This window comes from Mycteria americana, chromosome 5 (genome assembly GCF_035582795.1).
Source record: "Mycteria americana isolate JAX WOST 10 ecotype Jacksonville Zoo and Gardens chromosome 5, USCA_MyAme_1.0, whole genome shotgun sequence".
In the NCBI taxonomy this organism is placed as follows: domain Eukaryota; kingdom Metazoa; phylum Chordata; class Aves; order Ciconiiformes; family Ciconiidae; genus Mycteria; species Mycteria americana.
This window is the reverse complement of record NC_134369.1, coordinates 57,761,537-57,774,902: the sequence shown is the minus strand read 5'-3', so window position 1 is coordinate 57,774,902 and position 13,366 is coordinate 57,761,537. Positions and strand designations below refer to the sequence as shown.

Sequence of the window (13,366 nt, the reverse complement as noted above, 5' to 3'; positions counted from 1 at the left end):
CAGTTAGTATTACTCAGAAGGCAGTCAAATGACCAACCCTGGCTTCTGGTCACTTGAAAAAAGACATACTTTGAAATAAGAAGTGAAGAAGAAAATATGTACAACCAGGAGAGGTGGTTTTATTTTCCTAGTGCTTTCACCTTTTTCCCCAACTTCCCATTCCTGCAGCTAATCTTTATTTAACTTTGTTCTGCAGGAAATTGCCAAAAACATTAGAAGCGGTGGAAAGAAATGGAAGCACCTTGAAAATCAGTGTGCAGAGGTGATTCAGAATACCTCCCCGCTCGGAGCTGAGAGAATGAAGGATGAACTCGAAGAGCTAAAAAAAGCCTTGGAGAAGTTGAAACTGCTGAGTAGTGAGGAGGAGGAGAGATTGCTCAAGATCCAACAGTCAGAAAGTGCCTACAAGTCCCAAGCCAGACAATTAGAATTAGATATCCAGGAGCTGAAAAAAGATCTACAGAGACTAGAAGATGACCTGAACCCTGGGGAAGGGGAAAGGACTGAAGATGAGTTTGTAACTCTGTGGAAAAAATGCAATGTGAGTTGTTACCCTTTGTATGCCTAAAACCAGCAGCCATAGATTGAATATGCGTAGTCACATCCAACAGGTGCCTGTCCCATTGGTTAAAGGTGGTACGGAAAAAGTGTGAGTGTGTATAAAATGGACTGAGGAAAATGTGAATAGCAACAATGGAATTAACTATTCTAACCTTTATCTCGCTCTGCACAGAGGGAGCAGGGTTGGAGGATGTGTTGGAGTTTGTGTCTTGAGTGCAAAGCGACCATATGCAAAAAGAGCACAATAGAAAACAAACAACACAATTTGCTCTACTTAAAAAGAAGCTGGAAAAATAATGCCTCACTGTATATACAAATACATACATACACACACAGAAATACACATATTTCTGGGGTATTTAGTAAGACCATTTCTATATTACATCCTTCATCTGTGTAAGGTGGGTACCTGTATTCCTTTACCATCAGACACACCTTCATTCCTAAGAAGTCCCAAGTTTGTAGCAATCCAGAATTTACACCAAAATCAATCTGTTGCAAAAATGGGTGGAAAAAGTTTGTCACACGTAAAGCAGATAAGAATCTTTACCCCTCATTTCCTCTTGAGGGTTGGTTTTGCATTTATTATCTCTTCTCAAAATACCTTTCATTGCTATTTGTATGTCTAGAACTCAGCAGGACTAGCTGGGAAAAGTATATGCAAAAAGGATCCACAAAATACAGACTGGTTCAATCCAGCTACATTTGCATGGGGTTTTTGTTGTTTTTGTTTCCCTACGTCACCCTAGAATTAACTTTCTGTATATATGAGTGTTTGAGAAAGATCTGTTCATGCAAACAGACGTGGTTAAGACTGCTCCAAAAATGCATCTCATGTTATATACTGCAATCAGTGAACTGAAACTGGGCCTGTTTGTCATTCTCTGTTCAAACAGTGAACCCTGCAGATGAGATGCAGAGGCTAGGCAGCGTGAGGAGAGGAGAAGAGAGAGAGCCTGCAGGAACAAAACTGTTCCCAAGAATGTTTTCTGCCTTAGTAAAGTCCATATTCATTACAACAGGGAAAAAAGGCAGCAGAAAGGGGACTTGTGAATACCTTGAGAGACAGCCTTATCTCTTCATTTCATGTGCCAGACACTACATGAGGTGTGATCTGTTCATTATTTTTATGATTAAGGCAACGAGAGCAGCTCTGGCTGCAGAAGAGTCCAAGGTTGAGAGGCTGAAGGCTCAGCTTAAGGAACTGCTGCGGTTTTCCCAAGATGTGCAGCCACATGCTGAGAGTGTTGTCTCTGCAATACAGCAGTATCAAAGGTAGTGGGAAGTCTGATTATGTCGGGAGGGTGGGGGATATCTTCTCTCAGACACTGAAGGGATTGACAAGGGCCTAAGAAAAAAGTGGTATGCCATCTGATTGTAGGTGACGGGTAGAAAAGAAAGGCTTTTGCTAATTACATCCGCCTCCACATTTCAGTAAACCTGTAATTTTAGCCAATTGCTAGGAGCTGTAGGCTGCTGGCCATTTTCAAACAATGATCTTGTATCATTAATGTTGTGTATGGTTTGAAGAAAATTAGATTGTTGGCAGCTAATTTGATCTTCTTAGCATTTAATAATAATAATTTACGTATTTTGCTTGCCTTTCATGACAGCAACACGAAAATCAGGACAGGAGCTGTAGTAGTAAAGGGTTCAGAAGAGTTATGGCCCTCTTGTTGAGTTTGTTGTGATGACTCATCAGCCTTAGCAATTACTTGGCAGAGTTTATTCCCCTTCTCCTGGCGGCATATATGCATGATTCCTGTTTTCAACTTGCCTTGGGTTGGAAACTCTGAAAGTTTAGCCTCTCCCCAGACTCCAGTGTTTCCGTTTCCAGGCTGCCTGGAATCAGGAAGTAAAGAAGCTGCAGCAAATTTTGCAAACTAGAAGAAAGGAGCATTTTTTAAGGGAAAAGAAAGGTCAGTTTTTTTACTGTATCCAAGCTTATTTTCCTCTGTCCAGTGCACAGTATGCTGTCCTGCTGGAAAGGCTATAGGTCATTATGGGAAAGAATTTCAGTTTAAAAACTAACAAGTAAACGATGTCAAAAGAGGAGCAGAGAAGGCAGGAGAACTTGCCTCTGAGTAGAAAATGGCAGCTGCTCTTTTGCCAGCTTCTCTCCAAAGCTTCTTTGCGAAGTCTGGCAGCTTCACGCTGAGCCTGGCAGGGGCAGCAGAGTAAATGGCAAAGGACATGTAATGTCAGAACTTTCTATTTACGGAGCTTTTGGCCTCTGCAAGCTTGCCTTTGTTTAGTTCCGTAACGTCCCAGTGACACAGGTAAGATTATTGTTTCTGTTTTTATAGAAAGGCAGTATTAATCTTGATTGGCATTGCTCTTGCTTGCCTGTCTTGTGAATTTGCAGGATACCGTTCCCATATGAACATATAGTTTGGGCTGCATTCTGCCATAGCAAATAGGTCAGGAAAGCTGAGAAAAACAGGAGACAGCTGCATGGGGTGTGTCACTGCTAGGCCTTGTTACTCAGCTGTATTTTGGATAAGCTTTTATAAGAGAAGCCTGGATATTTAGTGAATGTGTGCTGATTTATTTTGTCCAGTATATATATGCACATACATATATATAGCTGTGCGTGTATGTGTATATCTATATATACAAATACAAAGCTTTTATCAGAATCCCTATATATAATTATAAATACAAGTGGTTCTGCAAAATCTTACATATTTTTTTCAGATATAAATTTTTATTTTCCTCTTTCTATAGGTAACATAGGGTGATCAAAGATTTCTTAAAGTAATTTTTTAAAGGAACAAAAACTCAGTAATATGTAAAACAATACAGGCAACTGCAGGTAAATTCTAGACACTCCTGGCTTGTTCCTCCCATCAGTCAGTGAGACTGCTCTGATAGTATGATTTCTTAAATCATGCTGGTGATAGCAGCCAAGAAAGCTCACATACAAGAGAAGACTGCTGGCTGCTAGAAAGGCGAAGTAATTCCTGATACACAGTTGCACAAGAGACAAATGTGTCTTACAATGTCTAAATAAAGTTTTGTCGGATGTCTCTGACAGAGCAGCTGTCAGTACGCCACACCAGGCTCAGACAGTAAAAAAGACTGAGGCTTTGTGTTGGATACAGTTTACACACGAGTATTGTGTTAATTCATGCCTTGATGAATAGGATGTTTGGACTTGGATTTTCTTCGTAATCCTTCTCTTGGCCGTCGCTTTATCCTTGCAGTGTTAGAGGCAAGACATCTAAAATGAGCACTGATACAGAAACCCAACTGAGACGACTCTTTCAAAATCCCCTGCAAGATTTTGAACAGTGGAAGCCATCGGTCCAGATGCTCCTGGAGACTCCAGAGCCAGCACTGGCTCACATTGAGGTAGCAAACCTGTTACTAAGTTCAGAAACAGATACTTGGTTTGTGTTTGCCCAAGCTATGCCAGCAGCTGCCTGCACACAGCTGCCAGACAGCAGCAGCTGGAAGGGCCTCTCCAGTATGGCAGGAAACCCCACAGTACGGAGTCAATACTTAGCTCTAGCTGTAGCAGAATGTCTTACTTTCTGCCCTCCATTTGGTTAACTGGAGTTGTCAACTGAATAGGCTGAATTAAAGTGCTGGATACCTTTAACAATGATGATAATTTTGTTTAGCATTAGGACAAGAAGTCTGTGGACTCTGTTAAGAAGTATGTAGTAATATAGTCATGGGATTATAATGCATGATTTCTGCATGAGCCCAGGAAGGTGTGTTTGTTACTTTGTTGTCCCTGTGATCTCCAGAATAAATGTGTCTGTGAACAGGGATGGAGTTTATCCTTGGGATGAGCATTCAAGCTGTCCTTTCTGTTGGTTGTTTAGGCCTCTCCTCTGCACAGACAACTCTTTCCATAGTACAGCTTTCCTCTATTTCTGTTCACAAAATGGATGCAGCCCTGGTGCTTCTAACATTATCAGGAAGACTTTTCCTTTAACTGGGCACTGTCCAGGTACCTTCTGTTACCCCTTGTCGGCCCAGCATGCTGTTTTTACCTGCCTTTGTCATACTGCTTTGGTTGTGTGACTTGTGTGAGAATGATATGGTTATATGATTTTTATTTTTTTTGTATGATTTCACTGGAAGAATTTTTCTCCTTTAGGCTGCTCTAGCTGAAAGCTCCCAGTTCAAAGAGAAGTTGATGACATTACAGCTGAAGAAAGATTTGCTAAACAATATCCTTGGTGAGGAAAAAGCAAAGTCTTTCCTGCAAGAAGTAGCTGAAGCTTCAAAGGAGAGAGAAATTCTACACAAAAGTCTGCTGCAAAGCAAGAGCAAACTCCAGGTGAGCTTCAAAACCCCTATAGTCTTTGCCTGTGACAAAGACAATGATCAATCTCTTACTAAGCCAGTTTTATAGATAAAAATTTAGTAGTAACCAGCTGTGCCCCATCCCTTTTTCTAGGTTGATCAAATACTCAAATAAATTTGTGGTCTGTTGCATAGTGTGGCTTGGAGTTTGTTCTGAGTATGAAATGGATGTTGACAAAAGATAATGCCAAGGGATACATGTTGAATGCCGGATTTTTTTTCTTCTTCTTTCTCCATCTAGAATTTGATATCACAACATAAGGACTTTGATGCTGGTTTCGCACCTTTGCAGAAGAAATTATCTGCCATCAAAGCCAAATTAGATCTAGAGAAGGAACCAAGGCCTGACCTCTTGGGTAAAAAGACACAACTCCAGAGACTCCAGGTACATTACAGTAATGTTTGACTGTGATATCCTCAGTTAATTGTGTTTCTGTTTGTTCATATTTTATTAGCATTAGGAATTCAGTACCTTGTCCCCTCAATTGATTGTGTGTTAGACAGTTTCATTTGGTCCAGTTTATAGCATGGAGTAGATGAAATTGAAGCAGTGCAGCTGAAAACCTGGCAAACTGGGCTTGAGGGAAGGAACAAGCAGCTGGAAGCTGTTCATGCCACACCTTCTTGGGCTAGTTTTATTGCTAAAGAAAATGTATCCTGATACTTCCCACTTGGAGTGAAACTGCACAAGATAACCTGAACCAATCTAACACCCTCCAAAAGCAGGGAGTTCCCTTTGTCCCACCTCCTTCTGCATCCTTCTGCCCTGTACCTTGGCACAGCTTTGACATGTGCTGGATTTATTCCATGGGCTAATTCAGCTGGCCAAGATAAGAAAAAAATAATCAAGAGAAAAAGATTATAATTTTCCACTTGGCTAATGTTTTGAACTGGTTCAGCAAAGGGTCCAACATGCCGTAGAGACTGCTCAAGGTGTGCAGTGGGACTACGTAGCTTGGAGAGGGGAGAAAAGAGCAGGAGGGGAAGAGAGACGGGATGTGACACTCCTGTTTCGCCATGGTGAGCTATGGTGATTGAGCTCTATGATGCCACTTCACCCTTGGTGACCACAAGGGTGTTATCACCATAGTTCTTTGCAGTACTTAGCTAATTCTACTATGTCTCCTCTAGCAGCTTCTCAGCAACTTTGTTATCAACTGGTAACATGTAAGACTATCCAACTATTTCTTTCAGAACCATTTACTTCTACACATCAAAAAAATTAATTTTCTTAATGACAGTGATTGTTCCTTTTCTTTTTTCCCCCTCATGCTGTCAAATGAAACTACTTCTAGTGTATGTTTTGTGGAGGTCCATGCCACATCTAGCACATTACCCATATGGAATCTGTTTTTTCCTCTGCAGATGATCCAAGATGACTTGGCAGAGCTTCTGATTCAAATGGAAGCTGTAGAGAAGCTTGTTCAGTCAAATACCACGCACAGGCATGAAATGAACCAACTTTCATCTGACTCTCAGGCCCTGAAGAGATCATTGGAGGTAACATAAGGAAGAGTTTTTAGTTGCCTGAGGAATTGTCAGTTGCCACTATTTAAAAATATAAAAAAACCCCAACTTTGAGCATATGAGATTATATGCTTTGAGCAACAGATATTTTCATTTCAGGGGAAGAAAGCACTGAATTCTTAGGACTTTGTTAACTCTTCCAGGATTCTCTGATTATGTGTAATGTGATTTCCCTTTGGGATAGGATACCATCCACACAGATTTTATATCTATATAAATTATTTCTGGAGCGAGCCTGAGATTTCTGACCAAAAGACCTCATAGTTATATTATCATGGAGGTGCTTGGACTTCTTCACAGATTCCTGGATAGAGTTTTTGTATCAAACTGTTTGGTTTTTTATATTTTTGTGACCTAAAAGTTAATGAGACAAAAGTGTTGAAATTGCATAATTACTTGTTTTGACCTGAGGCATTTTGTAGCTTGTAAACATAGCTATAAAAGGACCTTCCAAAGCAGTCTCAGAAGAAGAGCTTATGAAATTACCATAGTTATGCAGGTCACCATAAAAATATGTATGATAAAGTGTTACCCTAAAATGCACTGTGGAATTCTAGTTTTGATCTCAGTGATCCCATTTATTGCTGAACTGGACTTTTTCCAAAAAAGTCTGTCCAGTCATTTATGATTCAGGGAGTATAAGATGTATTTACTATTGACTGGGTTATTAAAAAAACCCCAAACAAACAACATACTCTTTATTCTGTTTCAGCTAAAAAGAAAGGGAGCTATTCTAGTGTTTAATGCCCCCCTCATGTGGTTGAATTCAGGCCTGCAGGAGCTTGTAGGTGTTCTCTATACCACTGATGCTAAAGGATAAATTTTTTTGTGTCTCATTAACACAAAATGTTTTTTTCCTTTTTGCCCACGAGATTCTGTGCCAGTAGTCACAGTGTTAGATCCAGTAATGAAACTGCTTTTTGTCTGTGTTTAGTTGCTGACATATTGTTATCATTTGTAGATGATGATACGGCAGAGCGAAGAGCACGTTCAGAAGCATTGGGCATACAATGACAAACTCTCTGACCTCCAGCAGTGGATCACAGTAACCACAGAGAAGATTGACTCCTACCAGGGTGCTGATGGGGAGCAGAACAATGAGGGCAGGGTGTCAGACCTTGAGGTGAGAAAAGCATCTTAGTGTAAGAAGTTAATTATTTACTTTGCAGCATTCAGACATGAAGGGTGCGGGTTTGCTAGCGAGGGTTTCCTGGTTGGGGAGGGTAATGATGGTTTGCTCCTCCTGCGATAACTGTTGGTTGCTGCTGCCTCCCTGCTTTGCCCTGTGCTGTGGGATGTGGAGCTAGGCAAAAGACGAGAACAGTGAGAAATGGCTGTGAACTGTTGAGATGGATAAAGTATTATCAAAGGATAAGTGGTTTTAAAAAGAGCTCTTCCTGCCAGGGTGATCTCTCTGGACAATACCTGCCTTTGCCTGTATGTACTCATCAACACATTGAACATTATTACCCTGTTGGCTAACCTTATACTGTGTTGAACTGAGCTGTTCCACAGCTGCTAGCTCTTCCCTATGTAGCAGTATTTTGCATGCTAGATTCACTCTGGCAGGTTACTTCAGCTGGCAGCTTTTGCCTTCATACGGGAAACCAAGATATCTCATGGGAAGGCTACAGAAGGGTTTCATTGACAGCTTGCACCCTTTAAGTTTTGCCATCAGCTCTTTGACCTACGTTGGCTCTTTGCAAGAATCCACAGCATATTTTTTTTCCTGCTAGGTATGTTCTAGCTAGTGCCACAGAACCAGCATAGTCCTGGGCTGAACATGGCCTTCAGTCTGACATAGCCTCTGCTTTACCCAGGATACTTAGAAGTAACTGTAAGGGCTTTATGTTTCAGAGATGGCTAGCTGAGTTTCCGGATAAGGAGATCCAGCTGCACCTTGTGGAAGCTCATGGCCAGCTGGTCATGGAGAATTCTTCCCCAGAGGAGTCTGCCCATGTCCAGGCAGAGCTGGATCAGCTGAAGGAGTCGTGGAGATCACTGAAGGAGATGGCAACTGGGTAAGTGTTCATGTATGTCTTCCTCATGTCCCTTCAAGGGGATGCTCTTTCCTGCTGTATGACCAGCACATACTTATGCTCTGTGCTGTGAAAGTGAACAGCTATGTTACAATGCTAGGAGAAAGATGAGATTTTATTTAATCTTTTGTAAACTGGAAATCATTACTTTCAAGAAAACCATTTTAGAGAATCCAGGGACCAGAGCAGTCTATGAAGCTGCCTTTTTATCATGGTTGGGGTAGGCAGTGTCTCCTTAGGACCTGGCTCACCCTTGTGCTGCCAGTCCGTATCAGAGGAAATAGGACATAGACTGGGTGACTTCTGCTGTTCTGCCTCACCTTCCTGTTCTCCTTGCTGTCTGATCTGGAGATATCTCCAAGGAGGCTATATCTGCACTGGGACTTGTGCCTTTTGCAAACTTGCAAGAGTATAAACAGAGCTAAAACCCTTTCTTAGCTGCCAAATGTGGACTTAATTTATTTTGCCCTCACTGTGCAGTGTCAAACTGCTGCTTGTATATGCTAGTCTGTATTAAAATAAACTGTGCTACGTGTGTGAGTATATTAATACATAGTGTCAGAATAGGCATAAAAATGGAATGACTAAATTGAGGAAGGCTTGATTGTACTGCCTGCTGTTACCAGACTGGAAGGTATATTGTCAAGGCAGGGTTTTTTGTTTTTTGGTGTTTTTTTTTTTTGTCCCTCACTCCTCTGAATAAAAGAAAACAAAACACTTGGAAATGTTAGAACTAGAAGACTGGTGCTGCTTTGAGACACTCCTGTCTTGATCTTATTTTGTTAAAAAGATGTTGGAAATAACTTTAATAGTAGTAGTGCTATTAATAGTAATAATAGTATAATAATAATAATAATAATGCTATTTCACCAGAGGTGTCCCCCATAGCCCCGGTCAAAATGTGGATGTCTCATTGTTAGATGTTTTCACTACACTGATGTCTCTGGTTTTGTGTTTTCAAGTCTTCTCAAAAAGTGGCAGTTAAATAGACCAGTGGGTGATAAGAAGAAGAAAATAGCATTTGTGGACAGCAGATGGATGTCTGGACTTGTAGATGTAGATCCCAACCATAAGCAGGTGAGAGGGGGACCCTGTATCTGCCTTCCTATCAGCTTCACAAGAACAATTTTATTGGCTTCATCTGATACTATGGGTTACAAAGTTGGAGGTTAAGATCTTGCAATCAGGCCTTCAGAGGAAACATCTGACATAACAGTAAGGGCTTTTTTGTTCCTGTTGTTCTGTAACCTAGGAGAGGATAGGAGAAGGGCAAAATATGAGCAGCCACTTGAAGCTCCTGCACGACTTTGAAGAGTGGTTACAAGGAGAAAACACCAAACTGACCAAAATTCTTGCTGCGACTTCATCTTTCACAGAGGAAATTAAGGCACGCCAGAGCAAACTGGAGGTTAGTTTTCAAGGGATGAAGATGGAGACAAAGATTGCAATAAGTGCAAATTATTTCAGAATTAAAAAAAAAAAAGAAAAAAAACAAAAAAACCCTAAAACCCCACACACCCCCAACCAACCAGAAAAAAACAACACCCCCAACAAAAAACCCAAACCAAAACAAAAAAACTCAAAACACTACACTCTCTGCTTTAGGAGACTCTAGAGTAGATGAGGCTCAGGAATTTAGGACAAATATTTCATCCGTTCTATGAAGAAAGGTCTGCAAAAGCTAGAGTGGTAGAAGGGAAGGGAGCAGCCTGGCATCTAGCTGTTGGGCTGGACATTTCTAGTGCGGTATGGCAAAGGTGTTCATTAAAAGAAGCTGATTAAAATTAGTGTCTGGTATTTGGCCTCACTCTTTCTGTTGAATATAGCCAGATGCAATGACAATGGATGCTGTAAGAAATTCACAAACAGAAATATCCAAGGCTACAGGAGTCCTGCAGATGAGTGGACCCTTTTATATCATTTCACGCCAAAAAAGCAGTAACAAAAATAAATGCTCTATTCCAGAGTACCCAGTAGTTTGATTTAGTACCACTATCCTTTCAAATGCTAGATTTAAAAAGTGGGTCCGCCTTGAATTCTGAGCTGCTGCTGACCTTGTCTTTGCTTGCAGGAGCTGCAGTCTCGTGTGCCTGATGGTCAGCGTCTCTTTGAGGACCTTCTTCATCTTCATCCTGTCATGGGAAACTCTGAAGATCTGGAGGACCTGCGTTACCGATGGATGCTCTACAAATCTAAACTGAAAGAGTCCCTGAGTTCACCGGTAGGTGACAGCACTCGGTCCACGGTTGCCGATCTCTGCCATTGCTCTTTTAGGTTGCTTCACATTGCTAGTCATAATTCAACAGTACCTCTGTGTGTCTGCTTAATTAAAACCTCCCTTAGTAAATGCCATTAAAGACAGAATGAACATAGCCATGTATTTATAAATATAAGCACAAATATTCTCGTATTAAAATAAGAGTTGTGCACTATCTTTTTCCCTTTGTAAGCAATGCTCAGAATATTTCTCAAAATGGAAGGTTCAAAACAGAACGACAATTGGCTGTTGTCAAAGATGCACGCAGTTGGGGACTGTGAGATGTTTGTGAGTGTGAATATTTTGGATATATACCTAGTTCTGGGCACATGGATTTCTAGCTTTTTGCCCTTTCTCCACACAACATTCTCCATTGAATTATTTTTTTTAACAGTTCCTGCAGTAATAATATATTCACTGTTCATTATTTGTGTCTCCTGCTGTGAGACAGAGTGATCAGAATAACCACTGACTGAACTGACTCAGAAAGTAACTTGTGCACAGAAGGACCTAGTCCTTTTTGAAACTGTCTTTACGGGCTAAGAATTTGGAATGGAATAAAGAGGAGGTATTTTAATGCAAGAGCCACAAGATTAAAGAAGTTATCGAGTTGTTATATATAAGACATGCTAAGAATGGCAGAATTCATCCCCATATATAAGATATTCCAGGGCATGCTAAAGATATTCCCATGTTCTTAGTGTAAACATACATAATTATTAATTAAGATTTTTGTAGCTTAACTACTTACATTATGTGTTCAACTTCAAGATACCTTAATTGGAGGATTAGACTTTACAGGTGTGCATTTGGTACTTTCTGTATGCAAGTACTTTGGAAGGTATCTGAACTCGAACACCTAAAATTTGAGGTGCCTGAAAATTTTCTCCTTTGGGAAACCTTGTCTACAACTCCAAAGCTTACTTAGAATACAAATCCTTTAAAGTGCTTGGAAGGTAAGCATGACCTCTGTTAATAAAGAACATGTTTCTAAGAATTGTTTGCCATTGATTGTAATGAATTATGCTTTCTTGACCAAAACCTTGTGTAAGCATAAATATGGTCAATAGGTGTCAGTAAAGTCAAAGCTATTGCTGGGAGAACTGCTCATCTGAGTCAAACGGTCAGGAACCTGAAAACATTTCAGCTTTCTCCCTAATGTGTGTTAAAAAGCTCATTAAAAAAATTCTCCTGCTGGTTCACTCTATCCAGGTGATTATGAATTTGAAAGAAACATCCCCTGTGAGGTGAATACTCATTTCTAAGCTCCACTGGGATCTTAAGTTCATGCTGCTTCTTTCTTTTTCTTTTCTTTTTTTTTTTTTCTTTTAAACAGGGTCCTGGATCTTCAGAAGAAACAGACAGATTCAGAAAGGTATGACAGTTTTCTATCATTAAGCGAAAAAATGTTTGATCAGACATTTTGCAGATAATTATTTTAAATTAAACTTTTCTAAAGATTCTTGAGATTAATTTGATAATTAAGAGCCTCTCTTAAAAAAGAAGTTTATTTTCTCCAGATTTTAAAGGGAAAAATATTACAGAGTTTTTACTCTTGAGCTATGCTTACTGTATCTCTAGAAGCTAAATATCCACCTCCTGGGAGAGTAGGGGAACTCAATTTTTATACATCTACATGCTATATGAACTTAATTCATTTTTCAAAAGAGACTAAGGAAGAGCCCAAATCTCTCTCTAAAGGTTTTAGAGGCGAAGTGCCTAAAATAATTTTGAAAATGGGACTTCTAATTCTTTAGACACCTCTGAAAAAATTGCTTTGGGTCATTCAGCCCACCTTTTTTCTAATGCAGAGAAACAGAGAAAGTCAAGAGATTTGTCTAATGTTATTAGACTAAATCCTTATTCTAAGCAGCAGAATTCCTCCTGTGAAGGATTTTCTTTTGGAAGTGATGACATAAGAAACAGAAGCAGTACAGGAGATGATAAGGAGAAGCTTAAAGAAAACAAAACGCTGCCAGTTTCTTATTAAACCCAAGAAGCATTTCTGATCCCATTTTCATGAAGTCAGCGAGTTTTTCTGTTGAACTGAGCAGTGTTGAACTGAGCCTTTTCTCTCTGTCACAATTTGCTTTGCCTATAGACAGTTAGCTTGTACTTTGTACTGTCATCTCACTTTCCCTTTGTTTTTAGAAGGAATAGAATAAGGCTTTATTTGCCCAACACAGAGTAGATTGGAGGAATAATGTGTTGCAGGAACATAATCACATAATCATTTTAAGCTCAATCAAACCCTTGATTTCTCCTGTTGCAACATCTCTTTAGAAGAGACCAATGTTTAAAGGGTACAGTACAGTGCACTTCTGGTATGGCCAGAAATCAAGACTTCCTCATTCAGATGAGATATTCCTCTGGTACTCAAATGTGGAGTAGCATCTCCAATATTTTTCCCCACTGAAATTCTGACCAATTTAAGGTAGTTTTCACACATCCCCTGAATAGTTTTGGCCACAGTTCAGCCTTCCTGAAAACTCCCAAAGACTTTCTGTTCTTGCCTGTCTGGCTCAGCATTAATTGTTCGGTACTGTTGGTCATACAGTAAGGTTACCAGAATTTTTCAGGCTGGAAAAACAATGTGACATTGTAATACTTAGTGTAGAGGGAGATAGTGCTGCTTTTCCTTAGAAGAGGCCTAAAGGGATAG

At 40.1% G+C, this 13,366-nt stretch overlaps 1 protein-coding gene across 6 annotated transcripts in view; it reads left to right on the top strand.

Annotated features, from left to right (window-relative positions):
* SYNE3 (spectrin repeat containing nuclear envelope family member 3) overlaps window positions 1-13,366 on the top strand; it is a 69,813-nt gene that overhangs the window by 33,287 nt on the left and 23,160 nt on the right. For all 6 annotated transcript variants that reach the window (XM_075503523.1, XM_075503527.1, XM_075503526.1 and 3 more), the window contains 12 exons: window positions 197-541; window positions 1,700-1,836; window positions 3,768-3,915; window positions 4,673-4,855; window positions 5,123-5,266; window positions 6,247-6,381; window positions 7,370-7,531; window positions 8,266-8,429; window positions 9,410-9,524; window positions 9,700-9,855; window positions 10,519-10,668; window positions 12,041-12,079. In XM_075503523.1, coding sequence (XP_075359638.1) covers window positions 197-541; window positions 1,700-1,836; window positions 3,768-3,915; window positions 4,673-4,855; window positions 5,123-5,266; window positions 6,247-6,381; window positions 7,370-7,531; window positions 8,266-8,429; window positions 9,410-9,524; window positions 9,700-9,855; window positions 10,519-10,668; window positions 12,041-12,079 — 1,878 coding nt within the window. The remainder of the gene's footprint in view (window positions 1-196; window positions 542-1,699; window positions 1,837-3,767; window positions 3,916-4,672; window positions 4,856-5,122; window positions 5,267-6,246; window positions 6,382-7,369; window positions 7,532-8,265; window positions 8,430-9,409; window positions 9,525-9,699; window positions 9,856-10,518; window positions 10,669-12,040; window positions 12,080-13,366) is intronic.